At 49.0% G+C, this 27486-nt stretch overlaps 2 protein-coding genes across 5 annotated transcripts; both read left to right on the top strand.

Annotated features, from left to right (window-relative positions):
• Window positions 1-949: 949 nt before the first annotated feature.
• Window positions 950-23055, top strand: zbtb4 (zinc finger and BTB domain containing 4). 4 transcript variants are annotated; one of them, XM_088375337.1, is made up of 3 exons: window positions 950-1115; window positions 3067-3124; window positions 14907-23055. In XM_088375337.1, the coding sequence occupies exon 3, from the start codon at window positions 14923-14925 to the stop codon at window positions 19930-19932; it is 5010 nt and encodes a 1669-aa protein (XP_088231463.1). In that variant the 5' UTR covers window positions 950-1115; window positions 3067-3124; window positions 14907-14922; the 3' UTR covers window positions 19933-23055. The 4 variants fall into 4 exon arrangements, with proteins under 4 accessions (XP_088231463.1, XP_088231526.1, XP_088231618.1 ...); XM_088375400.1 differs by lacking the exons at window positions 950-1115; window positions 3067-3124 and adding an exon at window positions 8103-8358; XM_088375492.1 differs by lacking the exons at window positions 950-1115; window positions 3067-3124 and adding an exon at window positions 8369-8771.
• Window positions 23056-23740: 685 nt separating this feature from the next.
• shbg (sex hormone-binding globulin) lies at window positions 23741-27053 on the top strand. The gene is made up of 8 exons (XM_088375622.1): window positions 23741-23909; window positions 24341-24438; window positions 24738-24927; window positions 25073-25234; window positions 25578-25734; window positions 26044-26180; window positions 26260-26452; window positions 26788-27053. The coding sequence occupies exons 1-8, from the start codon at window positions 23841-23843 to the stop codon at window positions 26913-26915; spliced, it is 1134 nt and encodes a 377-aa protein (XP_088231748.1). The 5' UTR covers window positions 23741-23840; the 3' UTR covers window positions 26916-27053.
• The last annotated feature ends 433 nt before the right edge of the window (window positions 27054-27486 follow it).

Raw genomic sequence — 27486 nt, 5'->3', positions numbered from 1 at the left:
ATGCAAACCCTCAACTCTTAATTTAATCCTAGTGGCAAGCAAGGTTCCAAAGTGGGGAGTTAAAATTCAATCTACAACTTCCTAGTCAGGTTAGTGTTTGAAATCACACAAGCAAGGGTTAGTTACAGGTTTTGTACTTATCAGGTTCATTCATATCATGCTTTCAAGCCATACATTCCACTCTGAATTTAAACAGGTATTGTCCAATTTTATCCCAGCGTGTATTTTTATTTAATTTCTATGTGCTCAATCCTTTTGTACTCGTGTACAAGCTAATAATATATCTTGCTGTCAGTTTATTGGAGAAATGTTGTTTGTGAATGTCTTGATTCCGTCGCAAGGAGGAGAGTGAACTCTTAAAATGTGCGTTAAACATTTTTGATGTTGAATTGCAACCAAAAGTTGTCACAATTGTTCCTCATTCTCTGTTTGAATAAAGACACTTGAACCAGCATCACTTGTCGTAATCTTTTGGGAACTGGGAACGTTGCTGGAGATGAGAATTTTGTTGCCAACATCTCTCGGCTGTGTTTGACTTCCATTGCAGCAGGTACAGAAGGGTGCGATCGCCGAGCAGGGGCAGACTGAACCATTACTACATTTGCACATTACCGTCACTCGTCACCAATTCAGACGAGTATGACTTAGGGTTAGTAATTGGAGTTTTCATGTTTAAGTGGATGTTTTAATGGTTACACATTTCTTTCTACTTTTTCATACCATCCTTTTTTTTTTTTAATAGCATCACTTTCCTGATTGCCTTTCTACCTGTATTTTACCAATACATTCCATATTTATCAATATCCTCTCACCTTGCTTTTGTACAACAGCGGTCACGCTACAAAGCACCCAAATGGCCCAATAGCTCCCCCGCGTGTCTGTTTTTCCTAAATGCAGCAATACCCAGCCCTTACGTAATACGAATGACGAAAGCGGAAGTGGGCGGTGTTTAGTCTTCAAGCTTGCGCCCTCTGCTGTTCCAATAAGGTTGCTGCACAAAGGGAGACATTGGAAGTAAAATGCGTCTTTTGAATGTCTTTTTCTGACGATAAGAACATTTTCAGGAAGCTGCTAACGAGAGGCTAACGCCGGAACCCCGTCCTCTGTAGAAAAGGGTACGTCGTGCGCGCACACACACACAGACGCACGCACTTGGCGTGCACACGACAACGTGGTGGCTGAATTCGTGTGCGTCACAGTGTAGAAATGTCCGAGTAGTAGCGTTGTTGTTCGTCGTGACATGAAGTCATTGTGTAACCGGACTCGTGGTATTTTACATTTCCAATCCAAATTGTTAAGTCGTCACAACTCCTGTGAAAAGTGCGCATGCCCATAACGAGGGGGCGCTGTTGTCCCGGGATGTTGTCAGTCAGCGTGTTGACGGATGACCTTTGAAACATCAAATTGGGAGAGAGGGAAATCAATACCGCAAGGGGCGTTAATGAAAATTAAAGCATCACAATTAATGGAGCTCGTTATAGCTTTTTACGTTGTGCCTTGTGATTAACTTGAATAGGCCTCTCGCCCAACGTCTTCCTTTTCACTCCAATTAGGACAAACGGTATCGAAATGGATGATTTTCTTGTTTGCTTAATCAGATTTTGCACATCCGGGTGTGTTTCACAATAAAAGTGAGTGACGTCGTTGGAGGCACGCGCCCTCTTTCTACGAACCTCCGTCTCTGTTTTTTTTTTTTTTTTTTTTTTCTCAGCCCATTTTGGGGGCAGTCGAAAATGTTTCGTGCTAAAAAGGCCAGCTACCTAAATTCAAGTGGCGTTCAGCTTTTTGTACACTTGCTTTTAGACTGTCTCCCAATTTGTGCCGTTCTGCAAGTGTTTATTTTGGGTGACGTCAGCGCAGGGCCGCCGCCATCTGTCCTCCAGTCTTTCTTTCCCTTTATCACCGTCGTGCCTCATCACACCGTTTTCCAAAGGTTCATCGATTTGAGACATTCTTTCCCCATGCCCTCATTCACTGGACTTCAAGTGGCTTTTACGGAGACTGTCGCTCGAATTTATCCGCCAATATGTCATCTTAAGTTTTGATACGTTGTCAGACGCTCATGTCAAATGTGAGGGTGCCGTAATTCCCCACTCAAATACAAAGTGGTCTTGCTGCCTCTAACAACATGGCTGCGTGAAGAGAGTCAGTGTTGGCGAGTCAGAGATTTGCTCGCTATTTTTAGCCACGTCTTTGGCCGGCCTAATGACTTTTTAAGAAAGAAAAAGTTGCAAATCGTTTGAGAGAAGGAAGTCAGTCGTGCTGAACATTTCCATCCATCGTGGATAATTTTACAGTCAATATAGAAAACCTCTCGGGCCTTTCTATGTTTCTATTTTACAACGTTGCTCATAATGATGGTACTCAAAGAGCAAAGTATTTACTAGCTTTCTAGCCAAAATGTCGAGCGTAAGAGCCACGAGTTTAGTTGCTGACTTTGTCGGAGTTGTCCCCGAGGGGGCTTGACGTGAATGCGCACCAAAGCGGAGCCAAAAAGACGGCGGCCTCCAAAGTACAGGCCGTCCTGAAACAGGAAGCGCACGCGGCCACTTCCTCCCCGAGCAAAACAAGCCGCCTGCACCCCTCCCTTTGCGGGCCCGTCCGTCCTTGTCAATGGTGCACATGTGCCGCACGCTTTGCCCCTTCCTCGGCGCCGCCGCCGCCGTCGCCACGTCCTATCTCTTCGGCCCTCCGCCCCGCCCCTCCGGTTTTCTCTGCCAGCCTGCCCGAGTAGCTGCCTGGAGATGAAGGAGCTAATTAATTTGATTTCGGCTGTGGAAAAAGCAGCCGTCCATCCCCTGTCCCTCCTCCACTTTGTATCGAGCACCCCCCCCCCCAAACACACACACACATTTTATTTTCCACCTATCCTTCCCAGTCTCCTCTCAGATTGCCCGCGCTTACACAAGCAGCCGTTCGCTGCCAACCGATTGTGTTCTGTGCGGCTGCCATTTGACACGCCGCTCGAGGTTTAGTAGAAGTCCGCGACGACTGCCGGGCGGCCTCGTTAAAAACCCGCGCGGGCTCTTGACATCTCATTAAAGGATTCCTGTGTTGTCTTTGCAGGTCAGGCCCACCGTCTGCAGCATCCGGCATGCAAACTCCTCAAGTGATGCCAAGAAAGGTGAGAATTTTCATTTTGCAGCCTAACGAGCTAGCCTTCCATTTTTGTTTTTGATTGCATTTGTCCCAATTAGCCAATCGCAAATCTCTGGGAAAAGAAAATCACTGCCCTATTTTAGTATAAAAGTATGGCTTTGGTGCCATCTTTTATTATGTTGGTACCAAGGAACTAAGTTGAAATGAGTTGAGGAGCTTCATCCCGGGGATTCTGTTTGCACTGTCTTCATATTTTTATTTTAACATGACAATATGATGACAGTCCCACCCCAAAACAAATACTGAAAGGACAAAGTAATGTAAAACAGTCAAGGGTTCTGCCTGAAGTAAAGATTAACTGGCCAAAATGAAATTCTTTTATTCGTTATGTATTTAATTTAAAAAAACAACAACATCAGATTAATCGGGTATGGGAATTACATTTTGGCAAATATCAGTCGGCCTAAAGAATTCCTATCAATCGGGCCCCACAAAAAACACCACTGTGAATTTCTTATAAGAAAAAATGGTAACACAGCATTAAAAATCAGCATCTTAACAAACACACAAACGTTTTTCTTTTTCCTGTTTTTCCTTTTTTTGTTGTTTACTGATGGCTGGCAAAGCAGCACGATGGTCCATTCCCGTCCCCAACTGGCATTGCCCCCCCCTTCCCCACTGCAAAAAACAAACAAACAAAAAACACCATGAATCGATGAAGTGTGCTGCCGCCATCTAGTGGTGGGGGTCAGAAGCGCACCCAGCACAGTGAATATTATTTTAAAACAGAAAATTAAAAAAAAAAAAGTCATTTTTGAAGATGTTTTCCTACCACTGCATTGTAAAGTGGCCATTGAAGGCTTAGAATTAAAACACAAATGCATATTTGAAACTAAGGAAGCCACCGAAGATGCACAAAACAATCTTCTGTCCATGTTTCCTGAAATCAAAGGAGGCGCGCGAGAGTTAACGTTTGTCCTCGGCACCCTTGCATTTTTGCGGCGCGGCGTCCGCCAAGCAGCTGCCTCGGCCGCCGCCGCCGCCGCCGCCGCTTCCTCTTGAAGAGAGCGCTGACATTGGAGGCCTTTCAAAGCTTTGGGCCCTCCCACTTGTCAAGCGCGTCCAAGTCAGCCAGAGAGCGGCTTAGTCATCCGCTCTCCTCTGCAGGTCACCGAGGACGTGCGCTGCCGACACTCCGCCGCTCTTGCGTCCGCTGCCTGAAACAAAACGTGTTGATGCATTGCAGCGTTTGCACTTGAGCTTTTTTTTTTTTTTTTTTTTTTGCTGAAGAGCTGAGAAGTGACCAGCCTGCGCAAATCGCTTGCCACCGTGACGCCTTGATCACGTCGTAGACAAACGTTTGCGGCAGAAGGCCGGGAAGGGAAGCGCGTCTGCATTACATTCCGGCCGTGGAGCCTCCCGCGGAGAGTTTGTTTTCCTCGCGGTTTGGTGGATTTTCTCCGGCCGCTCCGGCTTCCCCCCACATTCCAAAAATACATTCGCCTCCGAAGACTCTGATTTGCCATTGTAGGAATTTGACTTTTTTTTAATTTATTTTTTTATTTTTAGGAATTTGACTTCACGGGCGCCCTTAACAATATTGACTTTTTATTTTTTCCTTTAGTTTTTTTTTTTTTTTTTTTTTTTTTAATTGGCCTGTGCCAATTCCAATAATCGACCAATACTTTTCAGAAATATGTCATGAATAAATAAATACTTCCGACGACAAATACATGAATGTTTGGCAGGACATTTGATTGTTTGACCGCTATAATCATACAGCCAATTTAATATCGGCCAATGTAATCAGACGGCTGATTAATCGATCGGGCCCCATAGTCTCTAACCTGGAGCACGTAAGACTTCTCAAATTGGGCCAGATGTGTTTACACGCTGCTCTATTTTTATGGTGTTGCTCTTCAGCCTTGACTTTTTTTTTTTTTTTTTACTCTCTCGCTCCGTCCGCACTGGCCTTCGCACGAGGAAAAAGCTTTGACCTCCACAGTGATACATGACGTCATGTGATTATTAATAGGCCACGTCGTATACCGTAAAGTAGCCGTAGTTTTTTCCGCTGTTGAATATAGTTGCAGAATGTAACCATGATCAAAAAAGAAAAAAAAAAAAACTAATCCCAATGAATAAAAGAACGTATTTTCCGATCTTTTACTTCCTCCAACAAAAAAAGATCTGAATTACTAGCAGAACATTATTATTATTATTATTGTGGAAGATTTGCTAACCACTTTAGCACCATGCAGCCTTGTAAGAATTGAAAAAATAAAATAAAATTGTAAGAACCTAAAAAAAAAAAAAAACTTTCAGACTTTTAAATGTGTTTTTGGCCACTTTTCCTCACTTTGCAGACCATTATAAATATATTAACTCAAAATACATTTCCGAAAGTTTCTATCTGTGGTGCGGCCTTGGCAAGCAGTCCGGCTCCACATTTTCAGAGAAAATGGCTTCCTGCTAGCCTCTGTCTTTTTCATTTCATTTCATTTTTTTTTTGGGAGCTGGGGTGCTGTTATTTTTCCTTTGGACGTTCAGATGTCGCTTGGAAGCACAGTATGAAAAGCCGTGATCACGTTAGGGCCAAAGAGCCATGAATAGGGGCGGCCGGACGACGGGGGCGCTCTGAATGGCCGAGCTGATGGCGAGCACGCGTGTGGACTTGGCGCACACAAACACACACACACACACACACACACACACACACAGACACACATATCCTAAAGCTATTGTCTTTGCCACCAGGCACGCCGCTTCTTACAAACTTCTTGCTTTCTTCTTGGGCTGGCTCTTTCCACCGAGATGTAATTCTTTGTCACGTGAAACCGCGCTGGAGTGAATGAGTTGGCGGTGGGTGGTAACAGGGTGCGGGGGGGGGGGTTAAAAAAAAAAAGTTTGTCCTCCGACTCCCGAGAGCCGCCAGAGAGGTCACAGGAACAACACCCAATCCCGGAGCGGTTCCCATGGCGACCAGTGTGGCAGCTCACAATGAGGGTGAGAGCGAGAGAGAGAGTGATGAAAGGGAGTGAGAGGGAAAGGGCAGGAGGCGAGCGGCCGGCCGGCCGGCCGGCGTCAGGATTCAGTTGGTGGATTCGAAGGGGGGGGCTCAAAGGGACAAGCAGCGGTACGCCGACACAACATATTTGAAAGGGTTTACCGTCAACGGCTCACATTCTTTCCTCGTTTTGATAAATCGCTCTTTGCGAGACATCTTAGCTGACAGTTGATGATGATCCTGACGTAATGCTGCAATGCAAGTGGGTGTGCTGCTCCTCCTACTATGCCTTCCTTGGCCACTGGGAGGCGCTACTCTGTCATACAGTCTTGCAGACAAAGAGGAAGAATTAGATTTCTACTCCCCAGTAGGTTACTGTAATATTTGTCAGTTTTCATTCAAAATAAGAATGTTTTACGGTGGAATTTTGATTTAAACGATTCATTTGGCTAAGCTGAAGCACTTTTTTCATGATCTAAAAAAAAAAATTATTACAACAATTGACTTCTGACCTATTCTTCTGCCCAATGTTCTGATCGCTAATTATCTTGCATCTGCGTCAGTCAGGTCAAATTTTAGGTCAGCGTTAGCATAATTCTAACCTATTGGCGCCTACCCAAAAAAAATTGTTGGATATTTTCAACTGAAACTTGGCAGCCAATCGGAATCAACGATGCAACGCACACACCTTTTTTTTTTTTTTTAAATTCTCATTGCGTTGAAGTGACTCAACGTTTTGGGAAATCTTGTCACACCGCGACTTTGAATTGTTGTAGAAATGCTAACTGTTAGCATGTCATTTGGCATTTTCAGCTTCCGAGCTGTGATTGGTTGCCGCTTCAGACATGGCAACTGTGATGTCATTTTCAATTGACAGCGAAATGGCCGCCCCCTGGGCTGGATGAATTTGGCCTATTTCTTTCATATTTTCACGCAAATGAAACATGAATCTGAATACTGTGTTTCAACCAGTTGGGCTGCACAGAATATATTACAAAGAAAATTTGAGGGTTGACTTTCCCCTTTAAGCTAGCAGTGCTAACTGTTTCTTCGCCAATCTAGTTTGCTTGTTTTCACGCCACCTATGTTTTTTTTTGGGGGGGGGGGGTTATGCTTAGTTTGACAGTGAACTCCTGGCGCGAATGCACTTTTTGGATGAATCGTGTCAAACTGCTGCTTCTTGTCAAGTTGAGTTTACTGCCGCCGTTGCTTAATTAAGGGCTCACCACTTCCTGGTGGCTCGCTCTTCCAACACACCTGCGTGAATGGTCAACCGAGTACACGCCGGCCTGCGACCGAGCGGCGACCTCGTAGGCCGCCTCTTCCTGGACTTTCCTTATTTGATCATTTAATAGATGTCCGCCACTCAACCTCAACCTGGCCATTTAACGCATCCAATTACTTTGGCGCCTCGCCTCGCCTCGCCTCGCCACCCCACCTCCCGTCCACCCGCCCCTTCGCCAACTTTCGCTTGGCTTCACAAGCGCATTCCCATCCGCCATTTGCCTGCCGCCACTTTGTCCTCCCTCTCTCTCTCTCTCTCTCTCTCTCTCTCTCTCTCTGTCTCTTTCTCTCCTCCTCTCTCTTTCTCTTTCTTTCCCGCTCCGTCTGTTCGTCCGTCCACCCGTCCTCGTGCCTGGGGTCTGCGACTTGGCTCAGTTCCTGTTTGTTTTCAGCCATTTTGGGGACTCGCCACGCTCGTGACAAACTGCTTAAATGGCGTCCTCGCGGCTCGCTCTGCCTCTCCCTCCCTCACCCTATCATTGGGCTTTGTGTATATAAAGTAGTGTGTGCGTGCGTGCGTGTGTGTGTGTGTGTGTGTGTGTGTGTGTGTGTGTGTGTGGAGGGATAAAGGGAACAACACTTCCAAATAAAAAGAAGATTGGATTCAGTTGGGTGGGGTGTGCCGAAAGGAGGTTTTTGGGGGGGGGGGGGGGTCACTTGCAGGGGGGGGGGGGGGGGCAATTGGGAAAAAGACTCCGTGTGGTGTGTGAGGTAAAACCTGGAGCGTGAAAAAGAGAGAGAGAGGGCAAGTTGGAGTGTGAGAATCGCTCCTGCCCTCTGTCTTCATACGCCGCCGCCTGTGTACTCTCTCTCTCTCTCTCTCTCGCTCTCTTGCCTTCCCTCCCTTCCTCTCTCTCGACTACAGACGGACGGGGGAGAGTGAGCGAGCGAGTGAGAGAGAGAGAGAGAGAGAGGAGCGCGGGGGAGAGGACACATCGCAGCAGAGATGCAGCAGGAGGCTTTCCGAGGTACGTTGTGTTCTATGCTGGCCCAGAGAGCGCGAATAAGCGGAAGAGAGGCCGCCTTGTCTTGTCAGCCCACCCCTCGCTTGCCTTTCCTGCTTTTCCGCGCGTCAAAGCGTCAGGGGGGTGTCTGCCGTTTTGTGTTTATTTGTCGCCTTGCGTGCGTCGGGGCGTGAGCGCTGGTGGGTGTGTGTGCGCGGACGGCGATTGGAGCCCGTGCGTGCTGGCGCGCGCTCCGGCCTTATTCTTGCGTGCGTGCGTGCGCGCGCGCGGGCGGGCGGGCATGTAGCAAGGCCTTCGTCGCCCTCATCCTCGGCCTCTGTCGCACTTTTTTTTTTTTTTTTTCCGAGGGCGGGCGCTGAAAGTTTTGGATCGCTCCGAGCTTGGCCGCGTCTCGTCTCGGCGTGAGGGACTGACAGGTCAGAATGAGCGTGAAACGGACTGGGTGGTGGGACAACCGCCCCCCCCCCCCTCTCTCTCTTTCTCTCTCTCTTCCCTCCACGGCCACATGTCTTTCCGTTGAGTGTTCCTGTGGCTTGTTTTGGTTGCGCATGTGTCGTCCATTTTAGCTGGCTGTTGTTGCGCTGGAGGTTGTTGGAGGGCATACTGATGTTTTTTCCAAAACAGACCGGCATCAGCTGCCAACCACTCGGCATTCCACGGTTTCCATGGTTTCCGAGCACCCCCACCCCTCCCCTCCCTCATTAACGTATGGAAAGTATGATGCGGGAACGCCGTAGGGAGCGAGGACAGAGGGAAGATGAGAGGTTGTGTTTTGGTGCTCAGGACTTGTGAAACTTTTGGGGTCCGGCGACCGCATCATAATGGAAAGGCCCCGTGAAGTTATGATTATTATGAAATTGCTGCTGTCTACCTTACATCATTTCTTGTCAGCTTTTTCATTTTTTTCACTCCTCAAATTCCAGTTGTTTGGCACAATACACAGGTTATAAAACAAACACATTCTTACCTGTTTTTTTTTTTATATTACTCATAATCCGGCCTTTCTACAAACCGTTAATCAGCTCTTTTGCCAACGCTCAATATTTCATCAATTTGCTGCCGTCTTCAAAAGCAGAAAACAAAACATTTGAAATGTTGTGAACAAAACAAATTTTAGTTTTCATGGGTTTCAGTTGGAAACAAAAGTGGCCACAATAGAGCCAAATATTGATTTTGTTTAATAGCTAAAGTTGAACAAATTACAAAACGAGGCCATTAAAAAAAAAAAAAGGATACCATGATGATTAGACATTATTATGAGACATGATTGTTTATTATGAAATAGTTTTAGGGCTTTTGGGACCCAGGAACTGTCATGGCAGCCGCTCGTGGCCTTCAAGCAAATTTGTGCTGGTGCCAACTTGGTCAGATTTTGCTGCTACTTGCATTCGCTGATATTAAGAATGTTGGCGGACAGTTATTTGGTACATAATTGTTTTTTTTAATTTTTACTTGCATATGGGGAACGAGCACCCCAGTTGGCAATGTTGCTTCTCAGCTTGAGAGGGAAACGCTGATTGATATCAGTGTGATGAGGAGCTGCTGTGGGCCACTCACGCTCGCTGATGTCACGTGTGCCACATTAGGCTCCGCCTCTTAAAGGCACGTAGCTCCACTCCTCAGTGTGTGCAATATCGTTGGTATTATTCATGCTTGATGTTGGTGTTCAAATAAGTGCGCAATTTATTTTGAAGTGTTCAAAGTTCAAGGAAAGAATTTAATTTTTTTATTAATTGGAGGATTAGAACGTCTGGACCGTATAGTGAGCCCAACGACTATGTTTTTTGTTGGTGCTATTTTTTAAGCGAAAATTCTGACAACCAGTTAATTGGATGTTTATTATTTTTTGAATTATATAATTAATAAAAGAACTTCTTTTGGCATCCCTTAACGCTTATAACAGTGAAGGTATTAATTGCTGGCCAAACATTTGACTTTTGACAATATTTTTTTCTAAAGCCTCCATCTCACTAAGTAGCAAAGGTTAGCAAGGCTCTCCGTACGACCTGGATATATATATTTTTTGGGGAGGCAGCCTTCGTTGCAGGTCGCAAACAACCACAAAGACGTTGGTCAGACACTCGCCAACAGTCGGCAACGTTTTTTTTTTTCTTCTTGAGACAAAACTGTTTGCAACCTTTTAGGAAACCTGACAAAATAGCAGCAATGGCTTTGTGCTCAACCAGATAAGGCCTCTAAGTATCGCCTTGGAAACGACCTCAGAAAGGTCACGAGTGTCTCCTCGGGCTTTTCAAAGATGTCGGTTGGAGTTGGCGGAACGGTCCGTTTTGCTGCGTGAGCGGGAGGGCCGCCATCTCGTCCCGTTCCGCTTGGCGGTGGGGGCTTGTGTGGAGTTGAGCAGCCATTCTTCACGCGCTCGTCTTCACAGACGACCAACCGGCGCTTTGATTTGGGCCCCTCCGGCCAGCCCTCACGGGGGAGAAAGCCCGAGCGACACCTTCCCCGTCGCGCACGCTCCCGGCCGCCAGCTGGAGAGGCGAGGCGAGGCGAGGCCCCCGCATTCCTCCCCGCAGGCGGGCTGGCGGGCGGCTGGCTGGCTGGGCACTCCCCTCCACCCCTCGTGCACGCACCAAAGACGGCAGACAGGCTAGGCATTATGCTGCTCCATCGCAACTTTGATTTCCGGGATAATGGATGTTTGCGGCCGGCCGTTTGGCCGAGACGTCACGTCCGCACTTGCGAGCGCACGTTGCGCAACGGCGCTTATTCCCTGAAGTTGCTTCTGTGGAAAAGCTCCATATTCAACTCACGAGCTGAGGGAAAAGTGTGGCAACTCAAGTTAAAGCACATTTTCTTTTGGTGAAAGGCTTCGAGGTACAACCAAATGATGATGAATTGAAATTGAAAATCATGACTGGAAAGTGTAGTACATGGAATGTCCTCTAAAAATAGCTTGATCAACAATAACCCAATTAAATGATCTGAAATGATTGTAAAAAATATATTATAATTAATATTATTATAAATGAATATTTTTTATACAAAAAATAAAAACAGCTTGATTAAAAATAAGCAAATTAAATTATGACTAAAAATCATTATTATTATTATAAATGATTATTTTTTGTACAAAGAAATCCATTTTAGGAGGTTGTTTTCTCGGGTAAGAAAAGTTGCTTCAAATTGACCCAAGTCACGTCAGAACACGAAAAACTGGAGAAATACCAAGGGCTGAAGGAAGAACTGGGGAAAATGTGGAGCGTAGCGTTAGGGCTCACAGTAATAGGCAACAGGGGCGCTAATGATAGGGGGGCTTTCTAGGGGCAGTACACCCCCCCCCATGCTAGATGGATGGCTCCGGCAGGAACGGCATCGTGCAGAACCTGCGCAGAACCCTCAAAGCTCCCAAGACTCGGGCGGAGGAAACAATGATTCATTTTTCAAATAATCATCTGATTAATTGGCGCGGCTGAACGACAAAGCTTTCAAATCAATACATAGGTCGATGTAAATATTGATTACGTCTTTGTGGGACCGGAGGGCCGCCAGACGCCGGTGTCGTGCCGCTGCCTGTGCCTTCGCTCGGCGCCCGCGTGCGTCACAGGCAGATGAAAAAATAGCCGCGGAGTGGGTGCGAAGGGGAGGGGAGGGGAGCGTCGCACGCATTTTCCCGGCGCGGGCGTCAGATGAGACGCTGACATTTTTAGCCGAGCGCCGTCTCTCGCCGAATCCGCCCACTCGGAGACGACCGGGGCGCTCTCTCGCCTTCAGGGATTTCCCGAGCGTCGGAAAGCCATTTCGGCATTTAGTCCGTCGCCTTCATACCGGGTACCAAGATTGGCGTGCTAGCTCATCAGCCAAAAAGCTGCGGCGAAGGCGTCGCGACTGCAGATGAGCCCATGGCGGCGCTTCGCGTCAGGTCGCACTCGGGCGCAGGTGACAAGTGCGGCCAAGCGGGGCCGACTTTGTCGACGTCTAGCCTGCGGGGTTTGCGTGCACACGGTTGTCGTGCGCGAGTGTTTGTCTGCCGAGAGGCTCCTCCCCTTTCTTCGTCCTCTACCACATGGAGCCCTGCCCTATACGGCGACTTGGCCATTTTGTACCCCTGGCGAGCGTCTCATGAGCCGAAGCTCAACGCTTTGAAATCGGCAGTTATTTTTTTCAACGAGGAAAAATCCACACAGCAAATTTTTCTTCAGTAATTATATGGAATCCAAATGCGGCACATTGCGACTCGGTCCTGACCGATGAATCGGCTCTTTTAGAATCGGCGATTTTTCTCTCTCTTGTAAGGGTAAACAAGTTTGAAAGGACAACATTTTGAAAAACAGTCAAATGTTCCGCCTTGAATGCAAATCTTTGTGCGGCAGAAGTTCCAGCCTCATATCATAGCACGGGATTGTTTGCATTCATTTCCCAAAACGTGCCTGTCTTAAAACAATGCCGATATGATTGATTTTTTTCTTATATATGTAGTTGGCGCTTTATTATGGAATGTATTGTAATTAGGGCTGGGCATTGAATCCAAATTGAATCATGATTTGGATTTTGGGTCCTCATGATCTAAAAAAACGATTAACTTGCCGATTGTAATTTTCGACTCAAAATGCACCCTGTGCCTGACAAATGTTAATTTTTTTTCATTTAGCTATGACTCCAACATACTTGACATTTCTTGTTTAATTTGTAGTCGATCTTTCAAGCTTGATCTAAATGTGAGTTTTAGACTAATTGTGTTTGCTCATTTCAACATCAATGGGAAAACAAAAAAAAACGGTGCTTATGACATTTTCCATGATGCTAATCATGCGACGGGGGGTGACGTCATGGGCGGGCCTGCGCCTGATGAGTGAAGGACGCGACGCGTACGCCATAACGACGCCTATGGAGGCTTTAGGGAATGTGAGCCTGCCAGCCAGCCTTCGCTCGCTCGCTCGCTCGCCTTTCTCCGGCTGCCTTTTTGTGTCAGCCGTTGCCTCTCTGTCGCTCTCTCGCTCGCTCTCTCGCTCGCTCTCTCGCTCTCTCGCTCTCTCGCTCGCCTTCCTCTTCCCTCTGCAATAACAGTGCTGACCTACTTTCTGCTTGTTCAGTGCTGCCTGTGGAATTTTACAGCGGCCTGCCTCCCTGGCCGCCTTGCCGCTTGAAAACGCAGGCAGCAAAGCATGACTGAGGATTTTTGTCTCCTGGCGTCATTTGCGCTCTTACGCAGGCTGCGACGCCTCTCAGCAAATCAGCACTTTTCCAAATTGGCCCTCTCCAAGACGTCATCGAGCGCGACGTCGCTAGGCCCGGCGGGCTCACGCGTGGCGCTCGGCTGCGGTTAGATGGAAAAATGCAAAGTGGCTTGTTGTCTGGCGTTCTATCCGGTCACGGAAGGCGGGCGGGCGGTTGGGACAAACGTCAGCTGTGCGGCGGTGGCAGGAAGTAACCCAGCGCAACGGCTTCAGTCCATTTGTCAAGTACTTGAAGATTGCTTTTAACGACGACCTACATTTGGTTGATATTACGAAATCCAATTTTCCCCAAAACATTTTTTGGGCCCACACAGCATCAATTGAATGGTCGCGGAGACGCTTCTTTCAGCTTGGCCACTAAGGGGCAGTGTAGGACTGACAAACCGACTCGTTCTCAGCTCATCAGTACGACACTAATATTCACCGCTCTTTGGAAGAGTTTTGAAGACTTTTGGGGAATTTTATAGGTTGCTATGGGAAAAAAAAAAAAGCTGATAGCATAAATGTGAGGCTAGTGCTTGGTAGCTCTTCATTTTTTTTTTTTCTTGTCATGTAAAGTTGTAGCTGTTTACGCAAGTATCACTACTTCTACACGAATACAAAGCGTGAGTACTTCTGCCGCTGTTCAACTCGGTCTCCCTCCCTTTTCATCGTTGCTGGCAAATAGTTAAATTCTTATCCGGCAGATACGAAGCCCTTCCAGGAATGTCCAACAAGGCCGGAGTGGAAAGAGAACGTGACTGTTTTTAGTAGCGATAGGGTCGTTGAGCCGAATCGATATGGAGTCACGATTCAAATGGGTGGGGAAGTTACTCATTTATTTTCCGCTTCTTCTTTCAAGGTGTATTTAAAGTTGAGTTGTGGTAATTGAACAAATACAAAGTTTGGAAATCAGTTAAATGATCATATTTACTAGATGTGACTTCAATAGTGGTAAAAAAAACAAAAAACATAATCGTGATGGCTATTTTTTTTGCCATAATTGCTCAGCTGTGACACTGGTGGTACCTTCAATTTTGGCCATTTTTTTCCCCTTTTAGAGGGGCTCTCTAAACTCCCCCAAAAAGTATATATATATATGGATGGATGAATGGATAGATGGATGGTGGACGGACGGACGGACGGATGGAGGAAGGAATGAATGGATTCAACAATTGTTTCTGAACAACTTTTTCCTCACGCTGTTCCTTGCGTGCGAGCATTGGACACGCGTGGACAGTATCGAGGCCTCTGTCAGTATGTTAATTAATGTTCACGTTCAAATATCAGTTGCACGATGCCCGTTTCGTTTCGTTGCGTCGAGCGTTTTGTATTTGTACCTCAAGCCTAATTTTTTTATTTATTTTTTTTCTTCAGAATTCGGGTGCTGGTCATGGTGTCCGGGGTGAAGGAGTGGGACCCCCTCCACGTGGGTCTGATTCACTCTCCTCTGAGTGAGCGACACCTGGCTTCCGGGTTAGCGCCTCCCTGCTCCTTCACACATTGTGTCGCCAAGGACGCCACTTGCCACCGCCGGAGTCAGTGCCAGACGCCTTTCACTCGAGTAAGCGCACAAGTCTTTCAGCCGCCCGGTGGCTCAAACCGGGCCAAACCAGACGCTCGAGGGGAACTCCGCCAGCTGGAGATGAAGGGGAAACGGCAGTGCGGTCGAGGAGAAGCCATGGAGGACAGGCTGGAAAGCGTGACGGACGGACCTAAGAATGCAAAAATCACCTTAAGCTTCCCAGTCAGCGCCGGGCCCCTCCCGACCTCGTTGACGTCATCGGGCTTTTGCCGTAACGCCGCGTCATCCTCTTCCCCGCACAGACGCCGGCCTTCCTCGAAGAGCTCCGACGAGGGGTCTCTATGGAAACTGGACTCCACCATGGACGTAAAGCACAGACCTTTCAAGCCCCCGAGGCGCGACAGTTCTCCGTCCTCCTCGCCCTCCTCCTCCTCATCCCCCATGAGCGCCGCTCACGCGCTGATCAGGAAGGATCTGAAATCCCCGCCTCCGCTCAAGTGCTCCAAACTCTCCCCGGAGACGCACTTTCACAAGACGGCGCCCGGATCTTCCAGCTCCTCTTCGGGGGGCTCCTCTTCGGGGGGCAGCGGCGACGGGTGGGACGAAGGACACAAGTTGGCCAACGGCAGCGCTTTGCCCTCGCAAACGGCCCAGATCCTCTTCAGCCTGGGCGCCTCGGCCTACCAGAGGGGCGGCGGCGGCGGCGGCGGCGGGGACGCCGAGCGGAAGGAGAAAATAACGGGCCGGCCGGCCGCCAAGCTGGGGAGCCCTCACGGACCCAGCCTGCACCCGCCTACGCTCCACCTCCCGCCCCCTCTGCCGCCGCCCCCTCCTCCCCCGTCCGAGGGGCTGACCGCACCCCCCCACTCCTCCTCCTACTCCCCCGGCGAAATCCTCAAGCCCGAGCTGATTTGCGGGGTGTGCCACCGGCTCTTCAGCTCAGCCTCCTCTCTCACTGTCCACATGCGGCTGCACCGCGGAAGCCGCGCCCTCGGCTGCCGCTTCTGCGGCAAAGTCTTCATCCACAGCAAGCGACTGCAGTCTCACGAGGCCTCGTGCAGGGCGCCGGGCCTGCCTTCCAGACTGGGCCCGTCTCTCGCCGTGCGGCCCAAGGAGGAGCCGCCCGAGGAGGGCCAAGCGCCGGCCGAGGGCGGCGACGCCGACCAGGCCAGGCCGGAGAGAAAAGCGGCCGGCCTGCTGGCGCGCATCCAAGGCGGCGGCGACGACGACGGCGGCGACGCGGCGGAGGCCGGCGAGCTCCTGGCCGGCGACGAGAGCCATTTCGTGAAGGTGGTGGACGGCAACGTCATCTACTTCTGCTCCGTGTGCGAGCGCTCCTACATGACGCTGTCCAGCCTTAAGCGTCACTCCAACGTGCACTCGTGGCGGCGCAGGTACCCGTGCCATTATTGCGACAAAGTCTTTGCGCTGGCCGAGTACCGCACAAAACACGAGGTGTGGCACACGGGGGAGCGCCGCTACCAGTGCATTTTCTGCTGGGACGCCTTTGCTACCTACTACAATCTGAAAACTCACCAGAAGACCATCCACGGCATCAATCCCAGTCTCATCTCCAGCGAGAAGACGGCCAACGGCGGCTACAAGCAGAAGGCAAACGCCCTCAAGCTCTACCGCCTCCTTCCCATGCGCTCGCAGAAAAGACCGTACAAGACTTACAGCGACTCCCTGCATAACGGACTGCTGATGTCATCGGCCGACGCCCCTCCCCTCCCCCTGCCCGGCCTGGGCTGCGCTCTGGGACCCGGAGACCTACAAGGTTTCATCAGCGGCGTCAAGCCCGACCCCGACGGCTTTTCCGATGACGTCGCGGCCGCCGACCCCCCCGCCTCGCCGCCCTTTGCTCAAACCGACTCGGCCCGGCCTGAAAAACAAGACGAGGACGAGGCCCGTGACTCGGATCCGCCTCGAAGCGGCTCCAAAATATCCAGCGGCGGCAAAAGCAAAAGTCACAAAGCCGCGAGAGGCGCCGAGCCGAGCGGCACGCCCTCCGTCATCACGTACGGACACGCCAAAGCCTCGGTCATCGTTCACGGAGCCGCCGTGTCGTCTTCCGTCATCGTCCACAGCAAGCAGGTCTCCCCTGGAAGTGAACGAAAGCAGAACCCTGAAATCAACGCCAGTCAGAGCTCCCACAAGGGCGGCGGCGGCGGCGCCAAGTCATCCAAGAGACAACGGGACGGCTCGGACGGCCACAGAAAGCGCTCCCGAGACGGCTCCGATCCGACGAGGCGGGATACCGAGTCGGACGGCGGCTCCTTTTTGAAGTCCAGAAAGTCCCTGGGCAAGAACGAGGCGTCAAAGTCGAAGCAGCCGTCGCCGTCGGCGGTCAAAGAGACGGGCCCGCTGTGCCAGATCACCGTACGTATCGGCGAGGAGGCCATCGTCAAGCGCAGCATCTCCGAGACCGACCTTCGCCGATCTCCTCCCAAAAGCAAGAAAGGCGAGGCGTCTTCGCATCACCACAAACATCACGGCCACCGGCGAGCCAGCCGGGCGCAGGAAGAAGAAAGCAAGGAGGAGGCGGCGGTGGCGGAAAACTCCTCCGACGAGTCCAGGGAGTACAACTTTCGCCAAAAGGTCCGCGAGCAGGACAGCGACCACGACGCCGAGGACAACCTGTGGCGACCGTACTACTCGTACAAGCCCAAGAAAAAGAGCCAGGCGCAGCTGCAGAGGTTCAAAAGCTGGCAGCGAAAGCTCAAGTTTAAGCGGGCTCTGCGGCTCAAGAGGAGAGCGGAAAAGCTGAGAAAGCGGGCCAAAAAGGACACGGACAATTCGCAAGATGACGACAAGCCGGCAGGGGACGGAAGAGAAGCCAAGCAAGCTAAGCTGGCTTGTCGTGAGCTCTCCGCCGCCGCCGCTGCCGCCGCCGCACCTTCGCCGCCATCCCCCAAGCAGAAGGACCCTCTCGGCGCCGTCGTTCCTTCGGCACCCAAAAAGCGGCCCTGGAGCGACGCCGACGCGGCCGAGTGCGCCACGTGCGGCTGCTGGTTCTCCAGCTCCGGCAAGCGAGACCAACACGAACTCAGTCACCTTCTGGAGTTCATGTGCCTGTTCTGCCGAGCCACGTTCCCCTCAAGGGACAAATTGGAAGACCACCAGAGGATCCAGCACCCCAAGCCCGCCGACACGCCCTCAGCACCCGCCAAAGTGGCCGACGCGCCCAAAGCCGAGGGCGGCGACCAGAAGGACGACCACGTCACCTCCAGTCCGTCTCGCCTGAGCAGGAGAGCCTTGTCGCGGCACACCTGCCCGCAGTGTCACAAAGTGTGCAAGACGTCCTCCGCGCTCAATCGCCACGTCCGACGTCACGAGCTCAGCACTTCCCCGGAGAGGGAAAAGGAAGAGGACGTCCCGGCGCCCCAAACCGCAGCCGTGAGCAGAGAGGCCGTCTCGGAGAAAGGCCAAGTCGTCTCGGTCATCAGCTACTCCACGGCAGAACCTCCTAAAACTGACCAACCTTCGTCGTCACCGGACCGTCGCGGCGAGCAACATCAGCAGGCGGGGACCGCCGACGAGCCCCAGGTGGCCGAGCGCGCCTACCCGGAACTCCAGAAGAAGCCCAGCCCAAAGACAAGCGAGATCCCGGCTAACCCGGCGCCGGTCGAAACCCGGCTGCCCCTGCCCCCCGCGCTCCAAAGCGTGCTGGTCATGAACAGAGGCGAATGTTTGGACTACCGCACCCCGGGCAAACGGAGCCTGGACAGAATGGCGAGCCCCGCGCGCAGCACGCCGGCCCCCGGCGCCTCGGCTAATGTGCCCGTGACGCCGCAGACTAGACTAACCGCGGCTGCTGCTCCTCCTGTTTCCATGGCGACCGATCGGCGATTGGTGACACGAGACGGGGTCATTATGGACAGAGAGAGGCAGGCTCCGTGCGCTACCTTTGTGCACGCCAGCTACAAGGAACCCCTCCTAGTCCAAGATGGCCGAGTCCGCTCCCTGTCCTGCAGTCCGTCGCCCAACGAAGCACAAGACCTGACCATGTCCTCCATACTGGCTCGAGAGAGGGAGATGGAGAGACAAAGACTACGAAAGCTGGAGAAACAGCGGGAAAGAGGGAAAGACCCGGAGAGGGTCCAGCACACCACTCGACACGAACACACCCCAGCGGACCAAAAAGCTCTGTTAGTCCCCAAGGAGGAGCCTTTGAGTCCCGTGCCATCCCCACAACACGTCCCCACCACCACCACCACCACCACCACCACGAATGGACCCCAGTCGCACAGGCGTACTCCAAAGTCCCCCTGCCGCCCTGGACTCTTAGCCGCGGCCAAGCAGCAGGTCCAAGAACTGGAGCGGCTCACGTTGTCCGGCGTGGGAGAACGTCCCTCCGCCCAGGCTCTCCTTCTCCCGCGGCCACCCAAAGCGCCTGAACCCGAGAGCCGGGACACTTCCAGCTTGCACGTGGAAGCGGCGCCGGTGTGCTATCCGGTCCAGGAGTACCCGCTGCCCCTGATCGTGCCGGACGCCTACCAGCCGGCCAAGAAGCAAGAAGACAGCCTGCTGGTGTCCTCCTACCCCGCCGGAGCGCTCCCCTTCGGCCCTCTGGGAAAGATGATGGTCCCGAACGGCGCCGACTTGGCCAAGCTGCCCTTCTATCCGGACCCGTACCAGCTCCTCTACGGGTCCCAGCTTCTGGCCTACCCGTACAACGTGGCGGCTCTTCCCGTGGCCCTCAACATGATGGCGCCCGGCGCGGACAAGGTGGAGCCTCTGCCCTTTCTGCCGGCCATCTTTAACTACGCCGCCAGCGCGGGGCCCTACGTGGGTGGCACGCCGCACCCCCTGGTGGCCAACCCCAGCTTCTACGCCGCCGGCAAGAAGCAACGTGACGGCAGTGGCAAGAAACCATAGGACGCCGCCGACGCCGCGCCGAGTAGAAAGAAGGATCGGACCGGGGAGGGAAGGCTTGGCCAATGTTCCAGTGACGTAGCATCAACTCCTCCCTCCTTCCCTCCCTCCCTCCCTCCCTCCCTCCCCCCCATCTTTGTTCCCTGCTGTTTTGCCGTAGTGTGCCGTAGTTCTAGAACTATTATCTCAAATATCCGAATAAGAACTGCGGTCAGGGTGCATTCTTTTGTTTTTTTTTGTTTTGCGAGAGCGAATCGACTCAAAGCCAGTTATATGCACTACTTACAAAAAAGTTGGGTGGCGGCGAAATTTCGCATTTGAACGTCGGCTGCCAGAGGCTCACCCAAAGGCGATTTTTGTGAGTAGTCAACCTTCGGCAGTTACGGGCGGCGAGCTCGGCAGATATCGAGGACGGTTCGCGCCGCGCCGAACGCGGCCCGACCCCGACACACGGCATTCCTTCCTTCTCTCGTGGGCGTATAGAAGGGATACGTCGTCCGGAAGCGTGTACGACGAGCGCTCTGGACACGCCCGTGCGACTGACGACACTGTTGGACGTGTATAGCATCGTTTCAACCTTTTTTTTTTTTTTTTTTTTTGTGCACAAAAACTAGTCACGTAGTGGTCACTCCAAGGGGGGCACTTGTAGCTGCTTTGGATATGTAGCTGGTCACTGGGTTAACAAATGCAGGCTGGTAAAACTATTGCACTTCCCTTCTTCATCTCATTTCCCTAACACGAGAGAGGAAATAAAAGGCCCCGCCCCCAATACCCCCCCACCCCTCCCCTTTTGGAGTAGATGGACAAAAAAACGAAATGGATTCAGGGTATTGAGTTATTTCTAGGCTTGGAAAAATGAGGTTGAGCTCAACAGCCAAAGCGATGCCTGGACCCCCCCCCCCCCCCCCCCCTGCCCCTCCCCCGCCCCACGTGGTTCTGTTATCTCTTGTATCTTCAATGATGTTGCTGGTTAAGCCCCGCCCCCTCCCTCTTGCTGAGGGGCGGGGGGGGCCTGAACCTCAAAATATGAATGTAAATTTGAATCACACGGTCAATGAAGTACAGCTGTGTTCTGCGAGACGATGACAAATCCTTTTGAGCATTTCTTCGACATCTTTGAGATCCAATTCAAGGTCCACACGCACACGTTCTTGCTCTTTGCCCTCACTTTGAAGAATTCAGCACACTAGTAAAGCGACTCGTAATATTTTCCCCACATTCTTTTCATACGTTTTCAAAATAATTCATTTTTTGACAATTGAATAGCTTTAAAGTTTGAGTTTTCAGCCCATTTTATTATTTATTTGTTTTGTTTCACACGTTAGCAAAACATAAGACAAAGAGAATGACGTTCCAAAAAAATGGGCTGATTTTTTGCCATGTTTTTGGCCAATTTATTTATTTTTATACATCAAGAGATGAAGATGACGTTTAAACCACCCCCCCTCCCTAAAAAAAACAACATAAAATCTATAAATGTTTGGGAACGTCACTAGTCGTAAAACTAGCAGTTGTCAACTATTGCACAATTTTACAGCGCCCCAACATCACCCTTAAAATCATTTTTCCATTTGCTGGTATTCTTTATCATCACAGCGAATGTTAGGAATGAGTCAAGATGCAAAATATAAATAGTATAATTGAAATGCAGTCAAATAACTGCGCTCTTATGATCATTGTTTTCCAAAATCGTGTTCTTGCACTGTACGCACTTTTAGACACTTTAGTAAGCTATTTTGATTTCTTTATTTTGCTTTGAATGACATTTTGTGAAGCGTTATGTCGTTGATGAAATTTGCTATCATCGGTGAATCCAATCTTTTTTTTTTTTAAACCACCCGTCGGTACTGGGAAACGTCGAAACAATGTGAACATTTTTCAAATCTCATTAAGCCCCTCCCCCTTTTGGATCCCCGAGTCACGTGACTTGGACGGCGGATCTTAAACTGGATTTCGAGGATACGGACGAGATGCTCAAACGGCTTTTTTTTTTACGAGACACGGTTTCAGTTGGTTGGGTTTTTTGTTTGTTTGTTTGTTTGTTTCATACACGTAACCTATTACAGAACAATATAAGAGTCTGGTATGCGTATATACAAACAGTAGTGCTAGCAACACGTCAGTTCCACGAAAGCATGAGCGCCACTTGCTTCCTAACCGTCTCTACGCTCGGCAAATCTTGACACTGTGCGCACAGCTTTTTTTGTTTGTTTTTTTTTCTCGTTCCCGTCTCAATCTTCCCTATCGGTCTAGTTTGGTTCTGAGTTGGCCCAACTCCACCGGGTGTTTTTTTTTTTTTTTTTTTTGTCAGGGGTGAGCGGTTAAGCGATGAGGAAAAACCAAAAGTCACAAAGTCAGCATATCCCTCGGATACTCGCAATACGGGCCACCTGTCGTTATTATTTTATTTGTTTTGTGTGTGTGTTACAAAGAAGAAGAAAAAAAAAACCGAGAAAAAGGCTGTCCGTCTCCGAGGCAATATTCCAATCCATTCCTGTAGCTGTGTTTTTGGACCATGGTTTTCTTATGTCACACAGACCAAAAGCATGCCAATGGACTCGTATCGTAGTGACTGGACTGGAACCTGGTGGTGTTATACAACTCGTCTACTGTACGTTTTCGTTGAAATGAATGTGCCTCTGCTTTGATATTTAAATCATTATCTCCAGTTCAGATATCTGCCAGATTTCCCATGTTTAAGGTGCCTTGTTACGGCATAAGAAATTAGATTTGTAAAATTTTTTTTTTTTTCCGTTCCTTTAGATATCATTTGGAGATAGATCTGCCGGCTTTGTCCGCTATGAAGCTGTTCCTAGATGTAGGGGTGTGGCTAAATGTTTTTTTTTTTTTTGGGGGGGGGTATCATATATCATGTGTAGGGTAATACTGTGCCATAGAGAGCCCTCAAAATATGTCAGTTATTTTTGGGGGAAAGAAAAAAAAACAGATGTTTTTATGTTGCCTGAGGACTTTGTCTTTAGATTTGATACAAAGGCTCGTAGCCTCAGCTCTCCCAAAGTCTGTAGTCTCCTTTCCCCGTAACTCTTCTTGACCCCCGATTGCCCCCCCTCGCCCCCCCCCTTCTGTCTCTTTGCTGCAATCAAACAAAATAAAGTATTAACCTGATGACCCAATGATATTGTATAGTTATGTTAATCTTCCGTGCGTTTCACTCCTTCACTGCCGTTGACGAGAATAAACGTCAAACATCGCCGCCATTGACAAGAATTGACCTCCGACATCACTTTGTACTAAGATGGCAGTGAATGAGTTAATGCTCCCGTTATATATTGTACGTGATCATGGCAAATTTTAGTTGAATTAAAAATCTCTTTCAAATGACAACATTTGACATATAATTGATTTAATTGGTTAATTTAGGAAATGTAAAATAAAATGTCTTCCTCAATAACTGCTGAATGTTTAGTAGTGTAAAACGAGAATAAAGTATTGAAAACTTGGCTTTATATTACACATTGATTATGATGAGCTAAATTTGTTGCGCAAAAGGAAAAATAAAGAATTGTGGATTTTAAAATACGTGCTATTAAATATTTTATTTGGTCAAACAAAATTCCCATTTAAATTGGACATTTCAACTAAAAAGATGTATATAGATATAAATTCATTTGAATCAGCAATTGCTTTATTCAGTGTAAAAGAATCCTTTTCTATAGCTTCCAACACACGTTCGCAGAGGTGAAACCGCTACCACGGTAAGCGTCCTTCACAGCTTTGCCGCCGGCCGCTGCCCTTTGAGTTGATAAACTGTGTGTTGTCCCCATTTGTTTATTCTGTTTGTCACCGAGTCCAAATCAATACAGCGCCAGCCCTCTTGCCCTCTGGACTGGCACACAGTCCTGGACTACACACTCCTTGGGAACCTTTTGGAAAGCGGCGAGACTGGCACGATGATGGCGACTGGACCACTGCTGCTAGCTTTGAGCATCACGGCACTGGCGTGGGGAGTGCACGGGAAGGTACGGTACATCTGCAGTCAACCCCACTTTATAAATGTAGAATATTGTGTGACCCTTGAAAAAAAAAAATATATATATATATATATAAAATGATCATTTGAACTTTAAAAATTTAAATGGTGTTTGAAAAGTGTCATGGAAGGCAGTTGTAGACACTTTGATGTGTAAATTGTGACGAGCCACATCCCCAGTTACGAGGGTGTGCACACTTTTGCAGCCACCGTATCGCTGATGTTTATGATGACTTCACCTCTGGATAAGATGTTCTTTTTTTTTCTGATCGAGTGTAAAGGTTAAAGGTTATATTAATACCTGGCCTCTTTTTTATGTCACAAACATGGTATTTGAATGGGGGTGTGTAGACTTTTTATATGCATTATTTATTGTAAAACGACAAAGGCTGATGGCCCTGGATGATTGTTTGTTTTCAGAAAGATGTATCGGGCAGTGCCGCCGTGTACCTGGGCCAGTCGAGAGAAGCGTGGAGGCCGCTTATTCACATCACGGTCAACCTTACCAAAATAAGAGAGTGAGTGCATGAACTTGTGCGTGGGCGCGTGAGGTCATCAAACCGTTTGGGACCGCTTGTTCATTTTTTAAAATACATTCTATAATTGAAAATACATATTATGATATAATAAAAAAATATATAATACGTATAATGTTAAAAAAAGGCATTCTATATTATAAAATGCATGTTATCTTATAAAAAATATAATGTAAAAAAAATCAATCAAGATTTCAAAAATAATTGTTAACAGTAAGTTTGAGATCCTGTTGACCATTTGCGGGTTCTCCTGCCGTGACCCTTTTTATGCTCTTGTTTAGCGTCAAGTCGTCCTTTCAGCTGAGGACGTACGACCCGGAGGGGATCATCTTCTACGGGGACACCAAAGATGGTAAGGACTGGTTCATTTTGTCCCTGAAAGACGGCATCCCGCTCATGCAGATCAGCCGCAGCGGCGTCCTCGTCAACGTGGCGGGCGGGCCCAAGCTCAACGACGGCCGGTGGCACACGGTGAGTAGCGGCACGTCTGCCAGCGCTTTGCTTCTTTCCACATTTTGCTACGCTCAGTCTCAGATCACAAGGCCGATACGGAACAAAATGTGGAACCGGGGAAATCCTCTGATTGCACGTTTTTTCTTCCTTAACCCTGGTCAAGCTGGAGCTGAGCAACCACGGCCATTTTGTAGTCCTGGACGTGGACGGCTCGCGGGGGCTGTTCATGGGTGTCAAGTCCGACACCTTGGAGGAGGTGATTTCGGGGTCCCTTCGACTGGCACTTGGCGGGATCCTGATTCCGAGAGAGAGGCTGTTTGTTGAGGTAGTGCAAGACGGCGGTCTGTAAAGTCATTTTTGTGATTTCTTGAAATGCATTTGAAGAGAAGTGGACCGAATTGTTAAGACGCGGCCTGGGCGGGGCTAAAAGCGAGCCGCATGTAGGCCATCTGAAAGTCGTCGTTCCCTCTGTGGCTATCCACACAACAGAAAAGTTAGCTGTTGATTAGCTGTTAGCTGTTTGCTAGCCGACGAGCTCCCTGCTAAAAATCCAAAACCAGCATGGACCTGCATGCTTTTTGTTTTCCTACTGGTTTTGCCGGTGTCACTAACAAGACGAGCCAAGGCAGCACAGGGTCTTTCAAATGCATTTTTTTTTGTCTTTGCAGTTTGAGCCGCAAATGGACGCCTGCGTGCGGGAAGGCAGCTGGCTTAACCTCAGCATCCCCTGGGAGACGGATGCCGAAGAGCTCCGGCCTTGCTATCAAAACATCCGAGCGGGGAGCTTCTTCCCCGGGAACGGATTGGCCATTGTCAACGCATCAGGTGTGAAAACAAAACCGGATTGGCTTGCTCTGATCGACCAATCAGAAGACGGAAACATGCTGATGTCATCAAGGGCCAGTGCTCTGGCCTTGCCAGGGTGAAACTGCCATCCGATTGGTGAACAAAATATTGCAACTACATCGTTTACATCGACCGGCACTGCTGATTTTGATTCTTGGGCAGATTAGATTGACATGGCAACACATAGAGGCTGAAATCGGATTGGAGAAGAAAAATCCAAATATCCTCCCGCTTCGAAATCAGGGTATTTCATGGACTCAGTCATGTCACTTTGTGTCTCTTGAGCAGTCCTGCAGGCAGACCATGACCGCAGTGTGACGATCGAATTGTGGGGAGATTTCACTGAAATGGACGGGACTATCCTAAGCATCAGGACTCCTGGACAACCGCTCGTGTTTTCTTTGAGTGCCCATAATAACACAAAGGTATGCACGTGAACGGAGATATTTTCAGGAATAGCCAGACAACCAAAGATTGCCTTTTTTTTTTTTGTCCAATTTGCAGAAAGTAACACTCTTATTCGCTGGTCATGTCCTGAGTCTGAAAGACAACTTCAAGAGGCTGGCCATGACCTTCGGAACCGATTCGCTAGAAGTGAGACACGGTGGAGATGAATCAGATATCCTCAGCCCGCTTAAGAATTCCGGGCTGTTGGACAAATTGAGAGGAAGCCACATTGCCGTCGGCGGCCTCCTTGGTAAGATTCAGAAATACAGCTCGACTTACGAACGAGTGTTGGGGTTGCAAGCCGTCTGAGCCGAAAGTATTTCAGTGGGTTGGACAAGGTGACACAACAACTCGCAAATGAACCTCATTATGAAAACAAATGTGTACCTTCGGCTTGACAAAAGCCTCTTTCAGTTGTAATAACATTATTAACCACTAGATGGCAGGAATCACTTTTGGAGAAGAAAAGAGATTGAAGTAAGGTTCAGGTGATTTTAGTGAAACCGACTGAATTCACAAGTCAGGGTCGACGTGTCGTCGCAGAACGGTCATTAACTGCGCCGCTGTCCTTGCTTTGCTCGTCAGGCGAAGACGACGCCGGCTCCCACTTCTTGAAGGGCTGCCTGGAGAAGGTCCAGATCCAAGGAAAGGATGTGGACTTTGATCGGGCTATCAAACACCAGTCCATCTCCTCTCACAGCTGCCCCATATGAATCACAAGCATTTGGTCTTGCTTAGCAAAAGACGACATAATTCAGACTTTTGATACTGACATATTTGGGAGAACTGTACTAGCTTCACTCTAAATTGTTAGCCATGTACAATAGTGAATAAAATGCTTTAATCTTGGACCAAGCTGATCATGTGTGGCGTTCCTGCTCCCTCTAGTGGATATCTTAATATAACATTTAGATTACGTCATTCGTTCTTCGAGTAACGCTTTAATAATTCTTTGTAGGATAGGTTCTATTTGTTGCTTTATATACATATAAAAACGAATCTTTGTCCTGGTAAATTTCTAATAAAATGTTCACCCTCAAAGTAAAATATGAAATGACCAGGCGTGGCTCAATTTTATGATTGAACAATCATTTTTATTATAGGTTAGAATGTTTATCTACAAAATAATTATTTTTTTAAGGGGAAAAAAAATCAATTCACATAAACATACATATACTTATAATTTACATATACTGTGCTAATGTGATGAAAGTAAATAAAAACTGATACTGAAGCGATGAAAAATAAAATGAACGAATATTTCACAGCAAGGCACTCATTTAT

The sequence above is a fragment of the Syngnathus floridae genome, chromosome 1 (assembly GCF_059516105.1).
Source record: "Syngnathus floridae isolate MCC-2025c chromosome 1, RoL_Sflo_1.0, whole genome shotgun sequence".
Classification (NCBI taxonomy): Eukaryota; Metazoa; Chordata; class Actinopteri; order Syngnathiformes; family Syngnathidae; genus Syngnathus; species Syngnathus floridae.
This window is presented reverse-complemented; position numbering and strand designations above follow the sequence as displayed.

What these genes read in the sequence shown, in the direction of transcription:
- zbtb4 (XM_088375275.1), top strand. Translation starts at nt 14,692, where the DNA reads ATGGATTCAACAATTGTTTCTGAACAACTTTTTCCTCACGCTGTTCCT. An exon ending in CAGTATCGAGGCCTCTGTCA is followed by an intron (nt 14,787 to 14,906) that starts GTATGTTAATTA and finishes TTTTTTCTTCAG; the next exon opens with AATTCGGGTGCTGGTCATGG.
- shbg (XM_088375622.1), top strand. Translation starts at nt 23,841, where the DNA reads ATGATGGCGACTGGACCACTGCTGCTAGCTTTGAGCATCACGGCACTG. An exon ending in ACGACGGCCGGTGGCACACG is followed by an intron (nt 24,928 to 25,072) that starts GTGAGTAGCGGC and finishes ACCCTGGTCAAG; the next exon opens with CTGGAGCTGAGCAACCACGG. An exon ending in GGCCATTGTCAACGCATCAG is followed by an intron (nt 25,735 to 26,043) that starts GTGTGAAAACAA and finishes TCTCTTGAGCAG; the next exon opens with TCCTGCAGGCAGACCATGAC.